The sequence below is a fragment of the Scleropages formosus genome, chromosome 6 (genome assembly GCF_900964775.1).
Source record: "Scleropages formosus chromosome 6, fSclFor1.1, whole genome shotgun sequence".
NCBI lineage: Eukaryota > Metazoa > Chordata > Actinopteri > Osteoglossiformes > Osteoglossidae > Scleropages > Scleropages formosus.
Genome location: NC_041811.1, coordinates 8,549,213 through 8,574,748, shown reverse-complemented (window position 1 = coordinate 8,574,748; position 25,536 = coordinate 8,549,213). Strand labels below are relative to the sequence as shown.

The 25,536-nt window shown below is 43.1% G+C and overlaps 2 protein-coding genes across 3 annotated transcripts in view; both read right to left on the bottom strand.

Moving 5' to 3' along the window:
• Positions 1 to 1,360: 1,360 nt before the first annotated feature.
• Positions 1,361 to 15,439, bottom strand: LOC108922645 (dual specificity testis-specific protein kinase 1-like). The gene is made up of 9 exons (XM_018732879.2): positions 15,341 to 15,439; positions 14,760 to 14,851; positions 8,683 to 8,885; positions 5,817 to 5,938; positions 4,511 to 4,559; positions 4,206 to 4,355; positions 2,523 to 2,696; positions 1,519 to 1,602; positions 1,361 to 1,375 (listed from the first exon to the last, which is right to left on the bottom strand). Exons 2-9 carry the CDS (start codon positions 14,788 to 14,790, stop codon positions 1,361 to 1,363), a joined length of 828 nt encoding a protein of 275 aa, XP_018588395.1. The 5' UTR covers positions 14,791 to 14,851; positions 15,341 to 15,439.
• Positions 15,440 to 18,860: 3,421 nt separating this feature from the next.
• The window catches only part of LOC108922696 (tenascin-like), a 49,846-nt gene continuing 43,170 nt past the window's right edge, over positions 18,861 to 25,536 (bottom strand). For both annotated transcript variants that reach the window (XM_018732992.2, XM_018732991.2), the window contains 10 exons: positions 25,275 to 25,418; positions 24,966 to 25,085; positions 24,728 to 24,871; positions 24,488 to 24,618; positions 22,616 to 22,748; positions 22,327 to 22,478; positions 21,525 to 21,621; positions 21,286 to 21,447; positions 20,232 to 20,395; positions 18,861 to 19,509 (listed from right to left, as the gene is read on the bottom strand). In XM_018732992.2, coding sequence (XP_018588508.2) covers positions 19,399 to 19,509; positions 20,232 to 20,395; positions 21,286 to 21,447; positions 21,525 to 21,621; positions 22,327 to 22,478; positions 22,616 to 22,748; positions 24,488 to 24,618; positions 24,728 to 24,871; positions 24,966 to 25,085; positions 25,275 to 25,418 — 1,358 coding nt within the window. In that variant the 3' untranslated portion in view covers positions 18,861 to 19,398. The remainder of the gene's footprint in view (positions 19,510 to 20,231; positions 20,396 to 21,285; positions 21,448 to 21,524; positions 21,622 to 22,326; positions 22,479 to 22,615; positions 22,749 to 24,487; positions 24,619 to 24,727; positions 24,872 to 24,965; positions 25,086 to 25,274; positions 25,419 to 25,536) is intronic.

The window sequence follows — 25,536 nt, the reverse complement described above, 5'->3', positions numbered from 1 at the left end:
TTTTTAAATTAAAAAACAAACATTTTATCCCCACCCCAAAAAAGTGCTGAAGTGACTCAGCTAAATGATGTATGAAACATAGTGCCAAAAATAGGAAAATAGCACACCCACCTGGCAGCAGCTGGCAGCCAGCTGAAGCAAGCGCTGTGGACAGCCTGGTACTATTCCCTGGAAGGCCTCTCTATCCAGACCATAGTCCTGGCGGACACAAGGACGACGTTTTGAGACGCCCGTGGTTTGATATGGGCCAAGTGCTCAAAAACCTGAAGGATGCCGTGGTTCACTTGGATGCCACGCATGGTATGGTGAAGAGAACACATTTTGGGTCCCTCACCACTAACGTGAACAGAACTGAAAAGCCATCCTGATCGTCCCATACAAGTATGATCCAGGTCACCCAGGTGGACATTTTTTTGCTAAATTTTGATTTTTTCCATTTACCTGACGCTTTTCTCCAGAGTGACTTACAATGTTAAACTATCTGTAATTATTAAACCATTTACACAGTTTGGTAATTACTGTATCAATGAGGAGTGAACAACTTCCTGAAGCGTACTACCACAAGAGGTGGGATTCAAAGCTGCAACCTTTATGCAAACCATTAGGCTGCCTGTTGCTCATTATATACTGTATATGGCATGATAAGGATAAGAAACAATATGCAGCCAGAGGAATACACACCCATAATACATCTTTTCTTGTATTAAGAAAATATGTCTGAACAAATCCTGGCAAAACTCCTTATTTTTATGCAAGAAAAAAAAAAAAAAAAACGGATGGTAGCTGTCAGTACCTCATCCGTTACTATATATTAAATAAATTGTTGGATCTTCAATTGTTGACTTAAATTGACTTTGCTTCCCTTTCAGACACATGTGGAAGAACAGAACAATTAGTTACGGACTGTGAGCTTGAAATAAAAAAAAAGTATTCATTAGGAAAATATGAATAATGTCAGCACAGCAAATGCTTAAGAACAAGTTTAATTATGCTCAACGGCACCGAACAAGACATTAAAAAATAATTTCAATTAGCCAAATAAAATTATTGCAGGCTTCACATAAAGTGCTTTTAAAACATGTAGCAAGTTCCTAGAAGCTAAATTTTTCTAGGAAGGAAAAACACTATTTAAGTCTACTTAAACAAGAGTAATGCATTTATACTTAAAAATTCCTATAAACAGGTGAAGTCATTTGTTAAAATGTGTTTATCAGGGGTGCGGTGGCGCAGCGGGTTTGACCGGGTCCTGCTCTCTGGTGGGTCTGGGGTTCGAGTCCCGCTTGGGGTGCCTTGCGATGGACTGGCATCCCATCCTGGGTGTGTCCCCTCCCCCTCCAGCCTTACGCCCTGTGCTGCCGGGTTAGGCTCTGGCTCCCTGCGACCCCGCATGGGACAAGCGGTTTCAGATGATATATATGCATGTGTGTGTTCGTGTTCATCTACTCAGTCATATTTCAGCTTGGAGCCTTCGATGCACAGTTTCCATAGGTGAACCACTACCCCACCCAGTGGCATTACCTGTGTTCTGGGAAGGACTTCAGGATCGGCTGGGATTCTGCCCAAGATCTCACAAAGCACTATGCCAAACGAGAAAACGTCCACCTGCATAGAGGTCAAAATGTACATTACAAGTCACTTAAATCAATTGGTTTAACTCAGTACAGATAAACTGAAGTCATTGGTCTCATTTGAAATCCAGGTTATTATTGGAACATTCCCTTCAGTAAGGGTGATGAGGTGGCACAGAAGGTAGCGCTGGTGCCTCACAGCTCCTAGGCTGTGGATTTGGACAAGGCTTTGTATCCAGTTCAGTTTAAGTGAAGTTTTCATGTTCTTCCAGTGCCTGTGTGCATTTCCTCCCACAGCCCAAAAACATGTATTTTAAGGTGTATATGTGGCTCAGAGCTGCCAATAGCACGCATGTGCACGTTTGCCCTAAGACGGTCTTGCATCCTGTCCAGGGTGTATCCTGCCTTATACCCTTTGCCTCCAGGACAGGCTCTGGACCAAGTGATTACTGAAAAAGGTTGGATGGATTCCTATCGGTGTCCAGCTCATACAGAAGTATTTTATACTTTCAGCTGATATCTACAGTGGTCTTGTGCTTTCCAAATTGTTATATTTCAGCAAATATAATTGCACTTTTTAGCCTATGAACTCTATTTCCAGTTTACTGTTGCTGTTTATGAGGGGCACGGTAGCACAGCGGGTTTTATTGGGTCCTGCTTTCTGGTGGGTCTGGGGTTCAAGTCCTGCTTGGGGTGCCTTGCGATGGACTGGCATCCCATCCTGGGTGTGTCCCCTCCCCCTCTAGCCCTGCGCCCTGTGTTGCCGGGTTAAGCGCCGGCTCCCCGTGACCTCGCTTGGGACAAGCGGTTCAGACAATGTGCATGTGTGTTGCTGTTTAGTGCCACTGCTTATTCTACAAATAAAATATTCAGGCATAGAAATAAATAAAAAGAAAAGTAAGACCACAAAGGCTAAAGAGCTAAGACCACATTTAAGGCTCTCAAGTTTAGTACCTTGCGATCATATGGCTCTCCTCTCAGCATCTCGGGGGCCATCCAGAAGGCAGAACCCACCAAGGACAGTTTCCTCCCTGGGTCCTTGGCCATAAGCTCCCCCACCTCCCTGGCCAGGCCGAAGTCGGTTACCACAGCCTCGCGTCCGCGCGCCGTCACTCTGATCAGGCAGTTCTATGCAGGAGAAGATTAAGCGGGCCCGTTGGAGGAACACACACACAGCAATCATTCCGCTTCCGTTTCATTATTTGCCTTATATTTCTCCTTGAAGATATTTGAGAAATTACTTGACTTTCCATGGCACATAGTGGATATACTGAACAAGACTCACTGGTCCTTTGCCTCCTTCATTGAAGACATGAAATTGTGGACATACTGTAATACAGCCACAAGCAGGCACTATTGTGCAGCTTAAAAGTCTGCTTTTACTGTACTTTGCACTTTCATGGATAACATTGAAAACCAGCAGACTGTGGAAACAGATGACATCATATTTCATTATTCCGAAGTTAAATAGGTTCTTTTATAGTACTTGCAGGATAATTATCCCCCCCCGAGATAAAAAAGGGACGGAGAAAACATCATGGATGAACGATTTTTAAACCGAAGGCAAAAAGAGTGATTAAACAAACAAACTTTGTAGAGGAAAAGCAGCTTTAGGAGAGCAGCCAGAGCAGCTTTAGGAGACTGGTCCTTCCAGATGCCCGTTGAGACTTACACTCCTGTTCAAAACAACATCTTTCTCGTGCGACCTGCCCATTGTGGTAACGATCCAGTGAGGACCTGTTTTTCATCTGCACAAGCAGTAAGAGCTCAACCACAGCTTCAGCTTTACTACTCTGTCATCAGCTGCAAAGCGTAAGAAACTCTTACTCGATTACAGGGAGAAGTCATCCCACCCAAAAACGATATGGGTCCAAGAACAGAGCCATGTGTTCTGCATTAAATGGGCAAACCGCTGTCTCCAGACTCCATTCAGTAGCCTGTTATTACAATAATTACTCCGGGGTGTGGGTCTTACTGTGCTCCATTGCCAAACCCTCATATAGCCTCTTACATCAGCTCTGGCACAACTTGGATTTGTAGTGGAGAGAAGGTTTGATTTCTGCGTACGTAGTTTTCCCCCTACTTCCCTTGGCTGGCTATGTGTAACACACCCATCCTACTGAGGACTTCCATAAAAACACACTGCAGGCCTCAGGAAAGAAACCCCATTCACAGTTGAGATGGCTTTACGGCCTGGTTGCTAGGTGGCAGTGCCTGATGGCACCGAAAGGGTCCAACAAAAGCATAGATCAAACACCCAAGATCTTCTAGAATACTCTGTTGATGTCCATAATCTGCCCCCCCTTCCCCAGTCGTTATTTATCTCAGTGGGAAGTCGTTGCCTAGTGTCAGGACACATAAGTAGAACAATGGACTGCCACGGTCCCTGCGCCTGAAGGTCATGTGACTGTGCTGTGGGAACTATGGTAACTAAACCAGACCTCACAGATTTAGGGGGTCTGAGCCTTTATATCCTCTCATGAAGACTCAACTCCTGCCAAAATATCAGAGCAGATCTAAATACCAAAACCCTTTCATCCGTGTCTCTTGAAGTGCCGTATGACCACGTGACACCCATTTCAAAACAGATCTTTACCGTCACTCCGCCTCGGTGCAGCGGTGGCTCGGCATACCCACCTTGGAGTTGAGGTCTCGGTGATAGATATTCTTGTAATGCAAGTAGATCATTCCCCTGGTGATGTCACAGGCCAGCTCCACCTTTTCCCTCCAGCTGAGGGAAACATCCTTTCTGGCTAGAAGCTCCTCCAGGCATCCACCACTCACATACTGTGTGGGATGGAATTAGAAGTGAAGACAGTGGCAGCCAGCAGTGCAGTCCAACCCCACCATCACCCAACCTCCATCAGCAGCATTAAATATTTTTTTGAAAAAGTTCCAGCCAATCAAGTAGGTTCAAACAGACCCACAGGAGTGACACTCACCTCCAAAATTGGATAGAGCTTATCATCTTTCACGCAAATGCCAAGATACCTACAACAGATCAAAAAGACACGTTTCAAGGGAATTGATTATTAATTGCCCATTGTGTGTGTGTGTGTGTGTGTGTGTGTGTGTGTTCCACTGGTGTACAGAGCAGTGATTCACTGCAGGTATTGTACCTAGCACTGCAAGTCACCTTGGATGAAAAGGCATGAGCCACACACTTCATGCTGTTCGCGGCAAGTCATTTTGGAGGAACGCTTCCGCCAAATGAATGCAAACAGCTCTTAATGTGCTTAACCAGATTGCATGACTTCTGATAAGAACGTTAGTGTAACTGAGTGACGCAAGCCGAAACGGCAAAGTGGGAACAGCCAAATGAGAGGAAAGGTGTGAAACCTAATTTCAGATAGAGAACAGGTACATGTTATCTGATAAGAGCGTACAGCTGGATTGAGACACTCCCCACCCTGCTGCACTGCAGCCCTGCTAAATCACTTTTAGTTCTGGACCATGTTATAGCTCTCACCCATTTTTGAGATTTCCAATTATTTCCAACTAGTATTTATCTGACACCTTTTCCCACAGTGACCATTACCATCCTAATCACGTAGCAGGCTAACAAACAGTACAGCACTAAGAGCAGCTCCATATAGATCTGAAGGTCGCAGGTTCGAATCCCGCTTACTGCCGTAGCATACTTAATTATGGTACTTACCCGGAACTCGCACGGTAAAAAATTACCCAGCCATATAAAAGCATGAATCACTCTTAGTCACTTTGGAGAAAAGAGTAAGCTAAGTAAATAAACGGAAAGGCTTGTAAACTAAGATAGTCATTTACTCCTGAGATTTAAACTCGCATCCCTTGATTGCATGGCATCAGCTTTATCCAGCTCACCACCTGCTGCCAGTGCTTAGTTGAAACTTATCCAAAGCCACTCATAATATTTGACCCATTCATCCCTGTTGGGTAGTTGTACTAGAGAAATTTATTTTGCTAAAGGGTTCTACAGCAGCACTGGGAGTGGGGTTCAATCTAATAGCAATCAGGTCACCTGCTACAGTAGCAGCTGCAGTTTTTTTTTTTTTCCTTCTCTTTTTTTAAATGGAAAAACTACTGAAGTGTGGAAGCGTTCTTCTGTCGCTGGACGGTGGGGGTCAAACTGGCCTCAACTCAGATCTGAGACTGAAATGAAACTTTAATGAGGGCACACGATGACAGCTGTGGACTGGCGTCGGACGCGGTAAATTATTCATTGGCGCGGGTGGCGAGGACAGGCTGGGAATACATTTCAAAGGAGCTCACCTCACGATGTTGGGATGCGAGAGTTTCTGCAGAAGACTGATCTCCCGCACGATGCTGTCCTGGTCCACGTCGGTCTTGTAGATCTTCACCACCATGACTTTCCGCGATGTTTTGTGTACAACCTGACCAACAGGGGGCGATATTCGCATCTGAAGCTAAACAATGTTTGTCATTAGAACAGTATTTTTTCCCCAGCATAATAGATCAGGACACACACACACACAAACTTTGCATCACCATTAGTCATGAAATGCATGTCATCATGAGATGCTAGAGCCATGCCTTCCTGCAACAGTAGGAACCCTAATTAGTTGCGAAAATCTCCTATTAAAAAGACTTCAATACGCCAGTATTTTTGCCCCTCTGCGTTTTTCCAAAGGCATTGATTTTCTAAAGGCCGTGACACTTCAGGGACCATTTTTCTTTCATGGCAGCCGGTCTCTGTGATGCACCCGTTCCCCTCATCGCTCCTTTGATGCGGCCTTGGCAGGCGCTGTAGGAACCGCCCTACCCAATCAAGAGATCCCTATCTATGCAGTGTTCCAGATCAGCGCGAACGTGTTCGCAACGGTAGAAGTGTGTTGTCTTATTACATTTAAACAAGAATGGGAGCTATTTATGCAACGTCTAACACCTAAAGTCCTTAGAACTAATAATGGATTAAAGATGTAAATATTGAAGTACAGAAGTAGGACAAGACATTGTGCTGCTGAACCGGTTCTTGAGAAAGTCCATCCTCTAAAGACCACCCAATTTGAATTTGCAAAGGAAATCTTGATTTTAAAAAAAAAAAAAAAAACGTCCCTGGCTGAGGATTTGAAGGGTCAAGGCAGATTCCACTGTGAGACCGTCAATGAGAAAGAGGGCTTAATTACTTCCCCCAACTAGATTAGGTATCTCTCCTGAGTAGAATTTAAATTGGCAAAATTACAGGGTTGGCCACAAATGTTTTAAAGGATGACGACGACAGTTGGACATGGGACAATCACATCTTCCTCTAAGATACAAACTGCACTTATGTAAGCACAACAAGTCAGCTGCGGGCAATAGGTTCCATTGTGGTTACTGCTGCTGCTGCCGCCTTTTGACTTGAAAGTTGCGGGTTCAAATTCCACCTCCTTCTGCAATACCTGTGAGCAAGGTATTTAACCGCAATTGCTCCGGTAAAAATTACAACGGGAGGGGGAAGGAGAGAGGAGAAAAAACTGCAAATTCACATTCCAGAAACAATGAATCTTAGTTTTTTTGGGTACACATTATAGATTGTACCCACAATACTGCACATGTCGTTTTGCCGATACATGGCACCTTATTCGTGACCCTATCAGACACTAAAGCTCTGCAGAAAGATTGCTAGATGGATGCATTTTAACTCAGAACTGAAAGAGTAGGGTAGGGAGTCACAGCCGAGTAATGGTGATCACTCATTTGGCAAGAGATGGTAAGGAAATGGTTAACCATTACCTTCTTCTACACAAGTCTTGAGATTGCAGACATGGGAAGAAAACTCAAACTCCACACACTCTGACCTGGATTTTAAATCTATGCCGGAGGAACGTACGGGTCAGGCACTACAATTCATCACCCACCATTACCTGATATGCTGGGTGTTTTTTTTTTTAAAAATAAAAGGTACCATTACGTTAAAGTCTTTGGCAAACTATTGTTGGTGCCCTATACCCCACTTGGGCTGATGCACAAAACTAACTATATTAATTAGTAGAGAGCATGACACAATTAAAGTGACAGTACACACAATGTTAAACATTTAAAAGAACTCTTAAAATACACAGAACTCCTATTCCAAAAATATGGAAACTTGTGGGGGTTACCGATATACATCTTTTTACGGTACAGTACTCCATGCTTGCTAGAGAATGTATTTTTACCCCTTGCATTTGATTCAGTGATACAATCATTTGACAATGCAATGAGAAATCAACCAAATACAGCAACTAATATTTTATTAAATTTCCAGAATAACTTCATGGATGGAATTTTATCAAATACAGGAATGGCTAATTATTTCAGTTGAGATGTTTCATTCCACGTTGTCTGCCTCTGCGGAGCACCAGCCCACTTTTTGTTTACCGGCATCACAAAATGTGCATTTATACTTGCCAAATAAAGTGAAGCCGTCATTCTGTTCATTTTTCCATTATTTCTCATAGGAAAAGAATCCCCTGCTATACATTTCTTCACTCTACGTAGTATTTCTCTGGTCCATATTAACAGTGCAAAGTTCTGCGAAATTCTAAGACTTCCTGTATTAAGATATTTTGTACTTCCGCTATAATTAGCAGCCCCGGGGGACCTTTCTAATCTCTAATTCTTACAGCTAGACTGCAACCCAATTTTTTTTTTTTTTTGATAAGCACAACTTTGCCCCTTAACGTGCTCAGAGTTAATGTCGGTGTGCATGATGGGTATGCGAGCACTTCAGGCAGCACGTCTTGAGCTCTCCTTTGAATGGCGGGTCCGGATCACGCCGGTGTACAGACATGTAGAAAAGGGGGGGTAGGATTCTCCACATACTAGTACATGCAGAACAGGTTCAGTTTGATCAAAACGGGTGCCAATTCAAAATTACGCACGTTAAGGAAAAACAGCGAGTACTTTCGATTTCTGTTTGCTCTGCTCATCAGAGAAGTGAGATGCAAGGAGCGTGCAACAAGAGCCAGCCCCGAGGAGCTCACCGATGCAGAAACCAGATATCAGCACAATGGTGATGGATGCAGATAACCATCCAACAAGCTCAGGTAAATAGAAACATTGAGGAATGTCTCCCAACAGGACCACACAGCAACTCTTCTAGCAAGCTGTTGGCCTTCAGACTGCAGAAGGCGGCTTCCAACGGGGCTCCTACCTTGTAGACCTCGGAGAAGAAGCCGCTTCCCACGAGCTCAGCAGAGAAGCTCTCCCAGAGCTCGAGGCGGCGGACCGTTGTCCGCAGGTGCTGCCACCGGTCCCCCTGATCGTAGCAGTCGGATGACTCGGCGCGGAGCGTGGGACTACTGGGCTCCTGAGGCACGTCCACCTCACACCTCCTGGGGAAGCTGGGGATCTGAGCTGGGGTTGGACAAAGGAATGCAGGGACAGTCGGTGTCAACTCCACACCGTATTCGTTTGAAATTTTTATCAGAAATCTTCATTCTGAGTTTGTATTAGAATGAAGATTATCCGAAGTCAGTCATCTTTTAAAAAATAAATTATATAATATGATTTGGAACCATGTATAACAGGGTTAGGTAAGTTCAGAATACATGTAATATACGTTGTTTTCTCAAAACATTTTGGTTTAGAAACCATTTCCAAAATCAACTGTTACACAGAGGAGAAAAAAAAAAAAATTTAAGAATACTTCATGTCTAAAAACAGTTTATAACCTTGTGTAGAAAGTTTTAATTATAGGTTTAATTACCCAGTATATGGGGGGGGGGGGGAGAAGTGTATTGTCATTTATGTTTGATTAACCAAACCATCCTTGGTCTCAATTAGTGTGGAAAATCGACATTCTGCTATATACATTTTGCGCACGCACACAGTATTTCACTTAAAATAAACTTTCACCCAAAGCAGCTTACAATTCAAGCAGTCACGTATATGCCTTAGTCATTTACAGGACAAATCCTGATTTAGGTACTTTACTCAAGAGTACTGGAGCATGATCTCTAGTAGGACTTTCACCTGCAATATTCACACTTTAGAAGTCTGTGTCCAAAACCACAATACTTCCAGCTAAATAATTCTTTTCACATTTGGGCACTTAAAAAATAACCTTCCACATACATGCATAATTAACACACATTTAAAAATTATTATTTTATGTGGTCCCACATGCTGTCTTCTTCAGTGTTACAGAAAGCGATCCTGCAGAATGGGAGTGAAAAATTAAGCCTGGTATGAATAAGATGCTGACTATTGTTTCCACCACAAACTGTTCAGTGAACATGATGGGAGGACCAACAGTTTGCTTTGCTGGCCCCATAAAGCAGGGCGCTGCATGCTTAATGAACCGCTGGCGCGGCAGTCATGATAGTTAATAGAATGGAGGGTTTGGCTCCGTGGCCTTTTGAACCAGCCTGGGGGGGGGGGGTTGGGATGGGGAGGCATCCATCCTCAGAGCTGGCTGCTCTCCCTTTCTGTGGACACAGCCACATTTTCTAGCAAAATTCAAAGAATCCCATTTCAAACTGCAGAATGCAAAACATGGCTTGAGAGACATGTTTGTACCATGCAAGCAAACGATGGAAGGAAGGCGGGGGGGGGGGGGGGAATCACAATAAAGCCTTTGACTATAGGGACACTGCAATCAGACATCCAATCAACCAATTTCAATAACTGCTTGTCCCGAGCAGGAGCCTATCCTGGAAACATTGGGCGCAAGGCAACAACTGCAACCTGTGGAGCCAAAGGCAGCTGCTCCAACCACCACGCCATCAGCTGCCCCATCATGCATCCATTACTTGCACAATGACACCGACTTCTGCTGGACCACTGCAAAATCTTAACGCAAATAAGTGGCGATTGTGGTTGAGGAGCTGGACTAGTGACCCAAATGTCTTAACTACAAGTCTTTTTTTTATACCTGAGAAAGGTACTTAAGTGCAGGTGCATATTACACCAGAAGACGGCACAGTGGTTAGAGCTATTGTCTTTTTGGTGAAGGTCCTGGGTTTGAATTCCATTTCTGTGGTAATATGCTTGCTCAGGTTACCTATCCTGAATCGAAAGAACAATTACCCAGTTATATAAATGGATAAATCAGCGCAAGTAACTTTGTGCACAAACACAACTATATGAGGTTTAAAGGCCGAATCAGGCATGCTGGATATTTTTCTCTGTACTGCAGAGTCTTAATCACAGTAACCAGCTGAAGAGCAGGCTGTCCAAAGCGGAGCAACCGTGGCCCCCTGGCCCCCAGCACCCCATTTAATTACATTCCTCCACAAGCCCACAGCAACGTGACTCTCTGCAGGCAAACTGCTGCCTGGGGCACAAGTACCACAATACAGGGGGGGAAGAAAAAAAAAAAATGCTTATGGGTTATTATTAATAAAGCGCTGATGAGAAAGTAAATACAGACATCCATCATACCATTAAACATTTTCAAGTGACATACTTTCTGCTGGTGAGATTACGTGCATGCATAGTATGTGGAAAATTTAAAAAAAGAGGGTAACTAGTGTAAAGCATCTCCAAGGGCCACTTGTCACAGAAATGCATTTAAACCCATTAAGTCCATGCAACAAAAAAACGGCCTGTAACATGACACCTAATCACGTTGTATACGTCACATTTAACATTTCATTATTTGCTTGGGAGAGATCACAAATTTATTGCCGATTTTGTGGTTTCACTTGTTTGTTTAGGAATTAAAGAAATTAGGAAGCAACTGAGATTACGTATCTTCTTGGTGGGTGTAGTAGCAGCACCCCACCGGGGGATTTGAACCAGAAACCTACTACTGCATGTGGAAAATGCTGATTTGTTCTGGGTTCAGCAGTTCAAGTTACTGACCCATTTCCACAGTGATTAAGACACTGAAAAATTAACCGCTGAATATAACTTTGCCAGGCATATATGAATTGTTGCTGCAACAAGACTCAAGTGTCAGTACTCACACTTTCCTTTGCTCATCGCTGCTATGATGTGTCGGGGCAATCGTTTTATGCCGACAAAGCTGCAGATCTGGTCTTTCCGACCATGCGCTGCTCGCTGTTGAATGCTTAGAATAGCTGTCCACTCTTCACTGGTCTTTCATTTCAAAACAGTGTTTTTGTTCATGCGGGACTTGGCAGAAGCGCACGTTCACCCACATGTTCAGTCCCACGGTCATTGCCCGGGATGACCGGAACGTGGGTGCGGAGGCATTCCGGAGTCCCCAGTCAAATCTGTGCATGCACAGCGCCAACGTACTGCTTTGGGGTTCGTGCAGCCAAGCGTGCGAGAGCGAGTCCCTGCAGAGACGACCTGCATCAGAAGGCCCCACTCTGAGGGACTCCCTTACACTGGTTATGGCCTGTGACCACCATCGCACTCCTAATTCCCAACCCCACACGAAACAGGAACAGACTTGTGAGTGCAGGGGGAGGTACTTGGCACGTAAAACTAACCAAACTACTAAAACTCACAACAACAACCAACGTCAACCCTAAGTACGGCTCAAGACTCGTCTCCGACACATTTAACCCTTCGAGTATAACGTGGCGGGAACTTCACACCCACCGGCCGGTTTCTACAATATCATTTTTTTGGAAGCTTCATAGGTGAACCAAGTGCTTTCACATACCCGTCCTCACCGTGTTCTGAATGTATTGATGTCACTGCTTTTTTTGATATATGGTCATGTAACTGATAAAATGACTCTTCCTCTCGCCCATGAGCTCTTTCTATGGTGGCAAGGCGGTTTTTGAGCTGCAAAACCCTTTACAGGCTGATGGAAAACGATGTGTCATTTCAAATGTTAAACGTGAGGATATTAGCAACGCAACTAACTCTACAACTTTGTGGACTGAAAAAAATCCACTCTGTGCTACTGATCTGTACTAGTAGATGATTTTGTACAGAGTTAGAATGGGAGAGTTAAAATACAGTAAAAGCCTTGATTTGACATTCTGGAATATTCCATGTGCCCAACATACCACGTGACGTCATCTACTTCAAGGTGCACGAATCTGAGCCGCTACAAGACCAACTGATACGAAGATAACAAAATTGACTGCTTAACAGTATATGAGGACCATAAGCATCTGGCTTCAGAGTTTATGATTTAGACAGAAGAAAAAAAAATGAAGTCAATGAAACGACCTAACTACAAGCAAGAGCAAAAAGAAACTTTAATCATTTTTAAATGCCTTGAACATTCTGTATATTCAATTAGTGATTAGCATATTATTAATAGTTTTCAGAATTATTCCAGACTTACGTTTCTTTTATCCCCACATACAACATTTCCGTACAACTATTTGTTATTTGGCCTAGCATCCGTTTAAACCGGTTAATTAAGGCTTTCCTGCATATAATTTGCATTGTATGAATTTGGGGGATGCCTTTCTGAACATGGAGAAGATAAAGAAAATCAATAACTGACAAATAGGTTTAGACAGATACAGAATTATCAAGATTCTCTGACACCACCACGTCGCTGGTTCACATCCCTCAAATAGCTTCCTATAGAAGTAACATTTAAATAGCAAATGCATAGATAACCATAGCGGATGGTGTTGGACTCATTTACCCTTTTTGAATGCTGGGAGGGATTCAGGATTATGTAATAGAATAAATATCAGCTCACTTCAAAATGATATTGAATTGAAAGGCTCTGCCTAACCAGACATTATTATAGCAGCCACAAATAGAGAAGGTATGGGGCTGGACTCTTCATATGCTGTACATCAAATGTTAGGTTGGCCACTTAAAGTCTGATGCCCTACTATACCCAGACGATGCCCACCATAAAAGTACGGGCTTCTCCTTGCCTGCACAAGTACCACGCAACAATTACATTAATATTTACAGACACTTTGGAGAAAAGTGCCATGCGACCCACAACGGACGAAGTTTTAGATAGAGACGCATTATTGCAAAATCTTATATGCATCGACGTGTTACAGTCCACGTGTCCGAATCGGCGAGCTGCAGCATCGTATCTCTGCGCTACTATCTGAAACACTTTGTAAAGTATTTCCCATGTTGGCTCACCGACACAGCTGGGCACTATTTACCGAAGGAATGGCGGTTAAATACTGCGATTAAGCTTTGCAATTGCGACCCTTCCTCGGGGTTGGACCTGGCAGTTCCTTAAATGCTTCGGGGATAATGGGATATTGTCTTGAGTTCCTCTTCAACTGTGGACCAGGAGTTGGGCCAAAGAGAAAGACTTTGGACTCCTGACTAGAACCAAGTACATGCATTGAGGCCATCAATCACACTCCTTTACAGACACACAGTAACGGAGCATTAAACAAGTAAATAAAACGAGGCTGAAAGCCCTGCTGGTCCCTTGAGTTATGTAAATGACTGGTTACAGGCCAGCTCCTTCTCCCACGCTTCCCTCTGCCTTCGCACACGGCAATCTAAACCTACACCGGCCGCCATACCGCGGCTCGCAATCCAGGTGAGAATGTCCTCGTGGGCACAGAACAGGTAGGGAAGTAGGACATCATTTTCCGTTCTGGCACCGATGACTTCTCTCTTCCACCCTGATCTCAAGCTCAGGGACGTGCGAAACCATAACCACACCAGCAAACCTTTGGCTCTAAATTAATCCCCATTTCGCCTTCATGAAATCTGGCACCATCTCCTCCACACACAACTGCATCACATTCTCCTTTTCTGTATATAATGTATGCATTTAGGTGCTGATCGCTCCCTAAACGAGCTGCAAATCATCTGCCGCCCAGAGCTGTGGCGGATTTTGCCATTTATGCGGTTGTCTGCATACTAATGACCCTGATGATTAATATTTCCTGTCACAGGCTGTAACATAAAAACTGTTGTGCCGTTATAACGATGTTTAATTTCATCATTTGTTGCTTTCTCCTGCAACATATACCTTAATACAGGCAGTACAGGGCAGGAAAGAGCATAGTAGATAAGGACACAGACAGGTTGTTGGTTCAAGCTCCACTCCTGCTGAAGTATCCAGGTACTTGGCTTGAACTGTACAAATAAAGTTTATGGAAAACAGCAAGTTGTCTTTACTCCTCACTGTGTTTCACATCATTTGCCTTTCTGGCATCGATGCCTGATATATATAAGCTGGGGAACAAGTTAAATGAAATCAACACACCTGGGCAGTACGAGCATACAAGTCTAAAAAGTAATTTAGCGCAAACTAGACAGAAATCAACAGTTTTCTTAAAACAAAAAGACACTGAATTTAAGGAAATGGTACCAATGAGGAAAGAAAAGCAGACTTGGAAGAGACGCATTACTCACTCCACTGATTAAATAATGTGTTCATATGCATCTTGAGACCCGAGAGAAAAATCGCAGCACTTCCGAAGTGTTGGGATGCAGATCTCCTTGTGCTGCAATGACACACACACAAGAGCATCACTAACACACCTTCACAGGTACTTCACACAGAGGCACATTCACCAGCTGTAGATATTTGCAAAAACACAGTGAACGAGGTGTCTAGATCAGGTGTAATTAAAACATAGTCTACAAAGTGTTCAGATTAAATACACTGTAATTTCAATTTGAACACGCAGTATAGCCGAAATTATCAGAATAAACGACAATTAGAACATGTGGTCCATAAAGTCTTTAGATTAAGTGACAACCAAGTGTGCAGATTAAACGGTAATTAGAGGATGCAGTCCACAGTATTTATATTAAATGGTAATCAGTATGTGCAGCCTAGTTTGCGTTAAACTGCAATTAGAAAATCCAGTCAATTAAGTGTTTGGATTACATGCGGTAATTAGAATAATACACTTTACGAAGGGGTCGTATTGAATGTAATTAGAACACATATCCAGTAAAGCGTTCATATTAAACCATTATCCACGTACCTGCGTGGGTTCACAGATGGGATCGGAAGGAATTTCTCAAAGTTGGTGGCGATCCGCTCCTTAGCTTCGCTCCTCCGCCGCGTGCGCTGCTCGACTGCGCGTTTCTCCTACAGCTTTTGCGCTCCAGGCGGAGCTGCGCTTCCCCGCTCCGCCACAAGGTGGTGCTGGGACTCTCCTTGCAGTCATGATGGCGCCGTTGAGCAGGTGCGTTGAGGTGTGTCCTCTTCTGGAAGCAGGAAACACGAGACGCGCCCCCGCGGGTCTCTCTATGATTTTAGAAGTCAATTTCTCAGTGAAAATATCAGATTTTAATGTTATGCCCACTGAGTCTTCAGACAAGTATTTACAAGTATAGTCTCAACACAAAATCGGGTCGAATATTGAAAAGTAAGGGTTTTATATTGCAATAAAACCCTTACTTTTCCGTTGACGTTAAACGACGTCTACTTGGTTGTTTTTTACGACTCGTCTGGAAACAGAAAATATGGATTTAATAGCGGAATTAAATAAACGAGCATATTAAAGTGGTTTCGTCATCTGAACGGGATAACCGGTCACCCAACAACGCGGAAACAGCGCCATCTGGCGGACACTTGGGGTCTGTGCGAGAGAATCAGGGACGCAGGCATTTATCGTGGAAACTAATTAAAAGAAACCACACAGTAAAGTCACCAAGAGAATCAAAAGAAGAATATAATCTACGGAAATGATCTTTTCCTTGTCTGCTTATACAGTATCTGTGTAGCTAACTGGTACTTACCTTAGTCTGTGCTACTTTGTTCCTTTTTGTTTCTTATTTTCTCTTTATTTCCTTTTATTTGTTTATTATTGTGTATTCTTACTTGCGGAATGTGTTTTACTTCCAGTGTGGTTCTTCTAGTATGTTTATCTTTATGATTTTGTTCTGACACTGTATTGCTGTGTGTATACGGCTGCCACCTTGTCTAGTTTTCTGTGGAATTTCATGAAGTTCCCATGTAATTTGATGTGTAAATACTGTTATGTATCTTACTGTACAGTGTAAGTTCTTTTGGACAGAAGTGTAAGCTTTACTAATGGATAATAACATAAATAACAGGAATCTGGGAGTGCAGGAAGTCATACTCTTGTGTCCTTCGATCTCAAATGAAGTTAAATGAACCTCAAGCATATACTGTAGTATTTCCAACATTTAGTGAAACGGACACGTAGAAGCGCTGGTAGAGGTTCATGACCATGAAGATCTTCCGGCTCAGGTCTCCCATTCATCGTCACAATACAAACCTCATCATCGTTACAGCAGGAATATAGGAGTGTGGTTATCTACTTCTGCACAGTGAAATGAGCAACATTTGCGGAAATCTAACATGGTCTGTGGAGAAAGAACCTCTTCTACACTCAAGAGTAGCAGGCAGTGTTATAAGATCATGAATGTGTCATTCATTTGGTCGACGTCACGTCAATTTCATGAACGTCTCACAAAACTCGTCCCGTCCAGGGTGTTCCACCTCTCAGCCTTGCACCCGGTGCTTCCGGGATAGGCTCCGGTTCACCGCGACCCTGCTCAGGGCAAGCTGTTACTGAAATTGGATGGCTGTATGACTATAAAAAACTCTGCTTTGGCTGTCAGTTACGATTTACTGCTCTGGGTAGCCATCATGATTTTGAATTGTTTAAAAAGCAGGCCCTTTAAAGAAAATTTTGTTCTGTGCTCATGTATCTTGAAACATTAAGAAAAGCTTGTTGCGTTGGCTCCCGGTCACATTTAGAGTTGATTATAAAATCCTACTTTTTACCTATAAGGCAGTACATGGTGTTGCTCTGGCTTGCCTTTGAGACATCATTGATTCTTATATCTCAGGCTGATATCTTTGTTCATTGGATGCAAGTTACCTTAAAATAATGAAATGTAATTCCACTTGGCTGTGTTTGTTTTTCCCACCTCTATACCAATGCAAATGAAGTTTACTTGTTTAAGTTGCAAATTACTAACTATTTCTTCTTGTTGAGCTAAGACTTGAGGAGGCCGGTCGGCGGTCGCAGACGCACCCCCATGCCGACTGAAGATGATGACCATCTACCATGATGGACGAGACATCTTGTACCATGCTGAGCTGAAAATTCAAGCTACCATACAGCAACAATGTCATTATCACTTGTTAACTGTCTTAGAATTGTTACTTAGTCTAGAATTCCCAGGAGGGGTGGGCAACCACTCGCCCTTGGTCCCCCAGAGATTTTTTTTTTTTTTCTCCCTCGATTTTCAGTTGGGAGTTTTTGTTCCTTTCCTCCGTGGCCAGTAGGCTTACGCATAGCTCTATAAAAGCATTATATTATGATAGTCAGTAGTCAGCTGTCTTCTATGTTTCTTTAACTGATGTTTGGTTTTTCTTGCCTTATGCCTTTGTTAAAGCACTCTGTGTCACTGCGTGAGAAGAGCTCTATAAAAATAAATTGAATTGAACTGAAAAGTTTGTTTTATTTATTTAATGTCACAGTGACATGGCCCTTTTAGACACAAATGTGTGGCTGCAGACATTATTATTAATAGACAATAATTTCATATTATCTGACTGATGAAGTATGAAATAGTGTGGATATGTCCTTCTAAGTGATTTATTCGACAGCGGATGCTTGAAGAAAACAAGGGTATGGGTATGAGTAACCAAAGTTTACTCTGAAACTCTGATAACATCCTGGTGAACTTGACATGTTTTGGATGTCAGTGCAGGACAATGGCAGCTGGTTTTGTTGTTTCAGTCTCATTTTTGAAAATGATACATTTTAAAAAATGTGGAGTCCTCAGTTCAAGCATATTGAGATTAAATTTTATAGTCTTGTAAAATTTTATATGTATTCGGTACACAAATGTGTCATGACTTTTAAGCCACGTTTCACAAATTAGGAACTTACGAAAGAAAACATTTTAAAACAAAGTTTGTTTTTTATTGTAATAAGGGTTGCAAGAAACAATCAGATGAAAGGTAATCTTTACAAAGATTTCTCAGTAGATTAAGTGTACCGGCAATGACTGTTTTTGGGAGAATTCTAGTGACAAAAAGTACTTCTTGGTGGTCTTGGGATAGATTTTTGTTATAATTGAAATTCCTGTCATTTTGCATAACCATCTCCATCATTTGTAAGTCATTTATAGAAGTAAAGTCCCTTATTTATCCACAATTTTCAAACAATGTCATAAAAACATGTACTCTGACAATTTAATATATTATTCAGTAGGAGGTCCTGCCTTGGCTTACTACAATACAAATATCTCAGCATGAAATTTTTTCTTTAAATTTTTTAGGATAGGGTGGGGTGGATTTTTTTTTTTTTTTTTGCATGTAGAAAATTAAAATTCCACATCTTTGTTTTTGTTCACCCAGCCCCAATGGGTCAAATGACCTGTTCAGTTCAGAGACACTGAAGGCAAAACTTTACTTTAGCAGAGACAAAGGAGGACAGATTGGGAATGACTAACAGTGAAATACAAACAAGCAAAATAAAATTAGTTGACAACCTTATTCATTTCTTATTTTGCACCTTCCAGAAACTTCCACTAAGAGTTGGGGGGGGGCGGAATACTGCATAAAAACAGCAAGGAATTGAAACCGATAAGAAGCAATTTGAAAAGCTCTTGGTGCAAATCATTTAAAAAAAAAAATTAACATGTATTTCTTGCCCTCAAAAACAGGAACAAAAGTTACTGTGAGTGACAATCATTCAACAAACAAACCTTGATGATAAAATCAGAATTAAGAAGTAAAGCTCCTGAGCTCCTCTTTTTAGATGTCTTGTTACAGTATAGTCATAAAAATTTTAACCACCATATTGCACCAGAGATTTTCTTTTTTCCAAATATGTCAATGCTTGTGGGTATCTCATGCCAGACAGCACAAGTCTATGACAGCTTCAGTAGTTTTCACTGGTGATGATGTCTTTTTGGAGGGACTTTGCTTTGGAGGAAGTGGAGCATTGAATGATCGGCCGCCCAAATTTGTGCTCTCAATGGTGGCCGTGGTGGTGGTTGGGAGGGTTTGAGTGATTTTTCCGGCTGAGATTAGTGTGGTGAAAATGCTGGTCTACGATCTCTTCCTTCTGCCTTCTAAGTTCCGAAAATTCACTGGCCTGATCTTCATTTCTGCAAACTCAATTGAATGTTCGTGGCCTTTCCAGTGGTACCAGTTGACACCCTGTTCAAGAGGAGGCAAAAAAAATTATTTATCAATCCATTATTAAGCACCATTTGTCCAATGGAGGGATGTGGAGGTCAACCCTGGAAGCATAGGGCAAGAGGCAGTGTACATCTAGGACTGGGTGCCAGTCTCTCATATACATTCCCTCACACATACAACGGGTTGTTCAGAGTCTCCAGCTCACCTTAAACACATGTCTTTGAACTGTGGGGGAACATGGGCAGAACATGCGAACTCAGACAGACTGATCCAGATTCAATCCCAAGTCCAAACCCACAGCCCAGGATGTGTGAAGCAATTTTTTAATTTTTTTCAGTGGAAATAATACTGTGAATGGCCAAAGTGTTAGTGCCGTTAGTTTGCTAATAATCCACTCTCACACTCACACACCGGCTGAAACTGCTTGTATCGAGTGGGGAGTTGCAGTGAACTGGAGCCTAACCCAGAAACACAAGGTGCAAGGCTGGAGGGGGAGGGGACACACCCCGGATGGGACGCCAGTCCATCACAAGGCACCCCAAGCAGGACTTGAACCCCAGGACGGGACCTGGGCAAGCCCACTGTGCCACCATGCCCCCCTTACTAAAAAAAATTCACCTTTGAAAAAACATGTTAATACTATCAAGTATTTGAAAAACTCTAACAAAGACAAAAAGGAGATTTTTTTCTGAAATGGACAAAAGCACAAATCTGAAAATCCTCGTATAACACTGACTTACCTTACTGTGGCTGTTATCACCATATCTTCCCATGAGATTGACGCGATGGCAGTTCTCGTACCAGAAAGCACCCTTGTAGGACAGGGCACAGTTGGTTACCGCAATATCATTATCTTTGTCGTAGGTGGAGAAAGGACGGCCGTGGTGGTACGTCATGGAATCACCTGAAAGAGGAGGTAGGAGAGATGACCGGAACCGAAATACGCACAACAGTGGCACAGTGGTTAAAGGCAATAAGATGGAAGTCCTTATGCAGGCAATCTACAGGAAATTCAGTTTTTTTGATACTTCAGAAAATATGGTTTCTCTTGAAATGCACAGCAATGCCATTATAGTTATATAAATATGTAGGAAACAGTCAATTTGAAAAATGGATGAAAATGTGACATGGGTTGGTGTCCTTCAGTGTGATGCTAATTGGTAAGCAGATCCTTAGGATTAATACAAGGATAAATTGATCTAATCCACAGTTATACTGTCAAATCCCATTGGATAAAAAGGAATAGCAAGAAATGAAAGAGTAATAGTTTCAATTATGGTAGCATAGTGGTTGGAGCAGCTGCCTTTGGATCTACAGGTTCAAATCCCACCTACTGTTGTAGAACCCTTGAGCAGGGTTCTTACTGTAAAATGAAGACATCTGAACAATGAAAGTTGCTTTGGAGAAAACTATCATCTAAACGAATAAACATAAATAATATAATCAGATTAGCCACATGAGGAGGTGTGGTGGCACAGTGGGTTTGGCCTAGTCCTGCTCTCTGATGGGTCTGGGGTTTGAGTTCTCTTGGGGTGCCTTGTGATGGACTGGTGTCCCATCCTGGGTGTGTCCCCTCCCCCTCCAGCCTTGCACCCTGTGTTGCTGGGTTAGGCTCTGGTTTGCCGTGACCTCGCTTGGGCCAAGTGGTTTCAGCCAGTGTGTGTGTGTCAGATTAGCCCCTTAAAATAGGGTATGACTCAATGACTTCTTAAGGGACAGTAGCTTCTAGGAGACCACGTCAAGTAGGTGTTTACCACCTTCGTGCTCAGGAGGTAGTGGTGGACAAGAGCGTACCAGCAGTGCCGCTGTATCTTCCCACTCGGACTCTGTAGCGGCTGCGGGCGTCGAGGACACTGAAGCTGTCATACAGGGCATAGACGGACTCCCCTTGGTCACGGAGATCTACTCGGAGTTCGTACTGGCCGGAGGATGTGATCTTGTGGAGTTTTTCAAGGCCTGGTGCGAAAGGGATTTTGCGGTGAGCCACTAATGAAAGTCTGCAGACTGCTGAATGGGAAGTCTGGAGAACTTACCAAGCCAAAACTCATCTTCTGGGTCTCCGAAACCTTCTGTGTAGTTCTTCCAGTTCCTGTAGAAATCTACTTTTCCATTCCGGCGCCTAAGGAATACCTACAAACATAAACAAGTGAAAAACAAGGTTTGGAGAAATTGCTGCGAACTGCATACACACTAAACGTATATTCACTGCCCAAGATTTCTTCTAAGTCAGAAAAAACTACATTGGTTCCTTGTATTATGAATGGTGGATTTATACATTTTTATAGATACAGACAATTATTTATTTTTCAAATTGCGTTTCTATTGCATCACTTTTCTAAAATGAGTGACATATTTACCCACTGAGATGGAAATAGAGTGCTCGTGAAATGAACAGGGGTTTCACATGCTTTGGTTTAACTCCACTTCATGGTGTTAACAGCTTGTGGGTTAAATTTAAAAAAAAAAAAAAAAAAAATGTTGCATGTGTTTGCAGGATGAATCAGTCTACAATCAGCACTGAGTGAAAGTTTGTGGAGACGTCACCTTTTAATTTTCACCGATTTTAAAGTTGTTTTAACGTAGGTTGAAGTTAATTAAAATATTAAAATAAAAGTCTTACTTTTATTTAACGCAGCTATGCTTGATGTTTTTACAGAATGTAACCAGGAAATAAATTAAGGGACCGCTGTATAATTAAGCTTTCATTGACTGTGACTTGGTAGTAAATGTGACGTTGGAGTTATGCACAAAAAGCACAAAACAGAGTCAGAGAGCAGAGGATTGAAACTTTCATAATGATGCAGTCATGGTTGGAAAGGATAACTGGAAACTCACAATCCATCCACCACTGTCGGTAGTCATGTCGCAGAACACCTGGGATGGCTGATTCTCTTGTCCTCCCAGGTAGATGATATACTGACCAGTGGAGGTATCTCCGTTGAGCAGGGTCTGGGAGCAGTCCTTCGGGTGGTTGTATAACATATCACCTGGATGGACACACAGGCACACAAAGAGTGAATGAGCCTTTTAAATGCGCCATTAAAATATGTCTCATAGTGGCAGGACGAAAGGCAGAGAAGGAACAAAGGGAGAAGACGGGAACCAGCATCCAGACGGAACTCACTAGTCGTGAATGTGACACCAGCAGGCCGGCTCTTATTTGGCCCGACATTGGCCTGGAGTCGTACCACGTATCGAGTGGAAGAGTTGAGGGGCGTCAAAGTGTAGGTGGTGGCTTCAGGGTTCAGGGCAACTTCCTGGAGAAACACACAAAAAGCCAGACGGCACTTCAGCTCTGACAACCATATCATACACCAGTTACACCATGCAAATATTCTGCCCATGTGTATATTTCCTCTCCAAACAATAATTAATCCTCATTTTATGTCTGGGGTTCGTGAGACAGACAGACTTTGAAAGATCAAAACACAGACTGAACTTTCTTTGACCAGCTTGACACTTCATGACTTTTCCTAATTTTAAGGGAACTGTGTGTGCTGTGATTTTTGACCCTATGACATGTTGCTGATAGCCACTACGGAAAAAATTTATATAAGTTCTGTTTGAGATCTAGGGGGTGTAGTGGTGCAGCGGGTTTGGCCTGTGCCTGCTTTCTGGTGGGTCTGGGGTTCGAGTCCTGCTTAGGTTGCCTTGTGCTGGACTGGTGTCCCATTCTGGGTGTGTTCCCTCCCCCTCTAGCCTTTCGTCCTATGTTGCCAGGTTAGACTCTGGCTCCCCGAGACCCTGTATGGGACAAGCAGTTCAGACAATGTGTGCGTGAAGAGCTGGGGATCTTTTGGAAACCTCCTGAGGTCTTGGTTCTAGGGAACATGGGTCTGTGTCTGACGGTGCAGTCTGTCTGGGTATGTGAATATATGGTATATCTGTACATGGTTTGCCTGTTGGATGTGGACTTAGATCAATTGTCTATTTGAATTTATTTCCTTTTTTTATGCAGGTTGGTCTCTCTGAGGTCAAACTGATCAGAAACACAAATAATGTTACTATATAGGATACAAAAAATGTCTTCAAAACATGACAAATATATAATTGCTCATGTACATTTACTTACATAGCAGATGCTTTTCTTCAGAGCAGCTTCCAATGAACTCTATGTAGTGTCATCAGCCCACACACCTTATTCACCGTGGTGACTTACACTGCTAGATACACTACTTACAATGGTCACTCATCCATACATCAGTGGAACACACTTTCTCTGTCACTCACACACTATGGGGGAACCTGAACAGCATGTCTTTGGACTGTGGAAGGAAACCAGAGCACCCAGAGGAAACCCTCACAAATATGGGGAGAACATGCAAATGCCACACAGACTGAGCAGGGATTGAACCCATGTCCTTTTGCACCACCCAGACCCTGTTAGACAGCAGCGCTACTTGCTGTACCACCATCCCAACAGGTACAGTCCAAATAACATATACACTATGAAATGTTTAATTTTTTGAGATAATATTAATGTTTTATGGTCATTTATGGATTTCATCTCCTTTCTGAAATGCACATGCCTACTTTGTTGCAAAAGAGAGGATTAAGGCTACAATCATTTTCTGTCTACGGGGTTTTAATTACTGTACAGGAAAGAAAACAAACATGTAAAATTATTATTATGATTTGTAGACATATAGCATTGCGGTGTCAGAGACCCTAAACGATGAGGAACAAAACATGAGGGTTCATAAACTGATGTTTAACAGGAAATCTGTAACCTGTAGGTGGAGAGTTCAAATCCTACTCAACGTACTTAAAGCAGGAAATTTGAATTTCGTAGTTATGTTGCTGTGTCAGTGGAAAGAGCGTAGAAACTGTCAGAGATAGAACTTGGTAATTTATGAAGTATTGTTAGCAAAAAACTCATAACAGAAGGTATGAGAAGGTTAGGAGATAGGCTTGCAAATAAACTCTGTGGAGAGGCAGACTTCTTCAGAGATGGTGCAACATTGAGGCCTGGCGTGAGATTGCGCTCCACCCTCACCCTCAAAGTGCCGTCAGGTGTCTCGTATTTCAGGATGTAGCCTTCGATGCTGGAGCGTGGCGGTGTCCACGTAAGCACGGCGCTCTCTGCCTGGATGTTGGCCACCTTCAAGTCACGGGGAGCATCCATGCCTGAAGTAGAGGGGAAATTATTTTCCATCCGTCTTGGTCACTATGGCTAGTAAAATGCCTAGATATTAAAATCACTTATTAAAGTGGAAATGGCTTCAGCAGAACCCACCAGTGGTGAACTCAGTGTTGGCAGCATCACTGTTCTGCCCACCCTTCACTGAGCGGACGCTGACCGAGTACTTGGTGGCTGGCGTCAGACCGGTCATCTGAAACTCCACGGTGTTCCCAGACACTTGCTCCACAGTGGGGGACGCTATGGGATACACCACACATCAAGGGTCATCCGTCTTCCCCAGAAGCCTACAATGCCACACCACGGCAAAATCCAGCCTGCCGCCTTCCCTCACCTGAGTCCGAACTGTAGGCGATGACATAGCCGTCCACGTTGGCAATGACGGGTTGCCACAGCAGCAGGGCCTTACTGTCAGTGACATTGACGGCAGTCAGTCCACGGGGCTTATCCAAAGCTGGTGGGGAAATGCACCAACGCACACATTCAGAGCTCTTTCATGGGCTCTTCCTGACGAGTGCATGCACACAAAATGTCTATAAGTAACACGGCTTCACCCAACACAGCCAGTGTTGGCAGCAGAAGCATCATTTCTCTCGACGCCTGCATCTGGCTTTTGATCATCAATGTCACGTGACAAAGTCACCTGCGGTCACAGTTTTAGAGGCAGGGTCACTCTCCTCCAGGCCCTTGACAGTGACAACGGTCACCTCGTAGGTCACTCCAGGGGTCAGATTGGGAAGCTGAACTTCGGTAACTGACCCATCTGCGATCACGGTCAACGGATTTCCTGTGAACAGGTCACACAGTGAATGTTTGACTGTGTCATGTGTTGGGACACAGAAATTCCCTAACCGAAGAAACACTGTCTTTCTTTTTCATGCTGTCTTCTTGCTATTGAGGAGGAA

Bases quoted from the DNA above. Each gene is read 5' to 3' on its own strand.
- LOC108922645 (XM_018732879.2), bottom strand. From the start codon at position 14,790: ATGCATATGAACACATTATTTAATCAGTGGA. The intron at 5,939-8,682 runs GTAGGAGCCCCG...CCTGTTGGTCAG, and splicing joins TCTTCTCCGAGGTCTACAAG to GTTGTACACAAAACATCGCG. The intron at 2,697-4,205 runs GTGGGTATGCCG...TCTCCTGCATAG, and splicing joins ACCGAGACCTCAACTCCAAG to AACTGCCTGATCAGAGTGAC.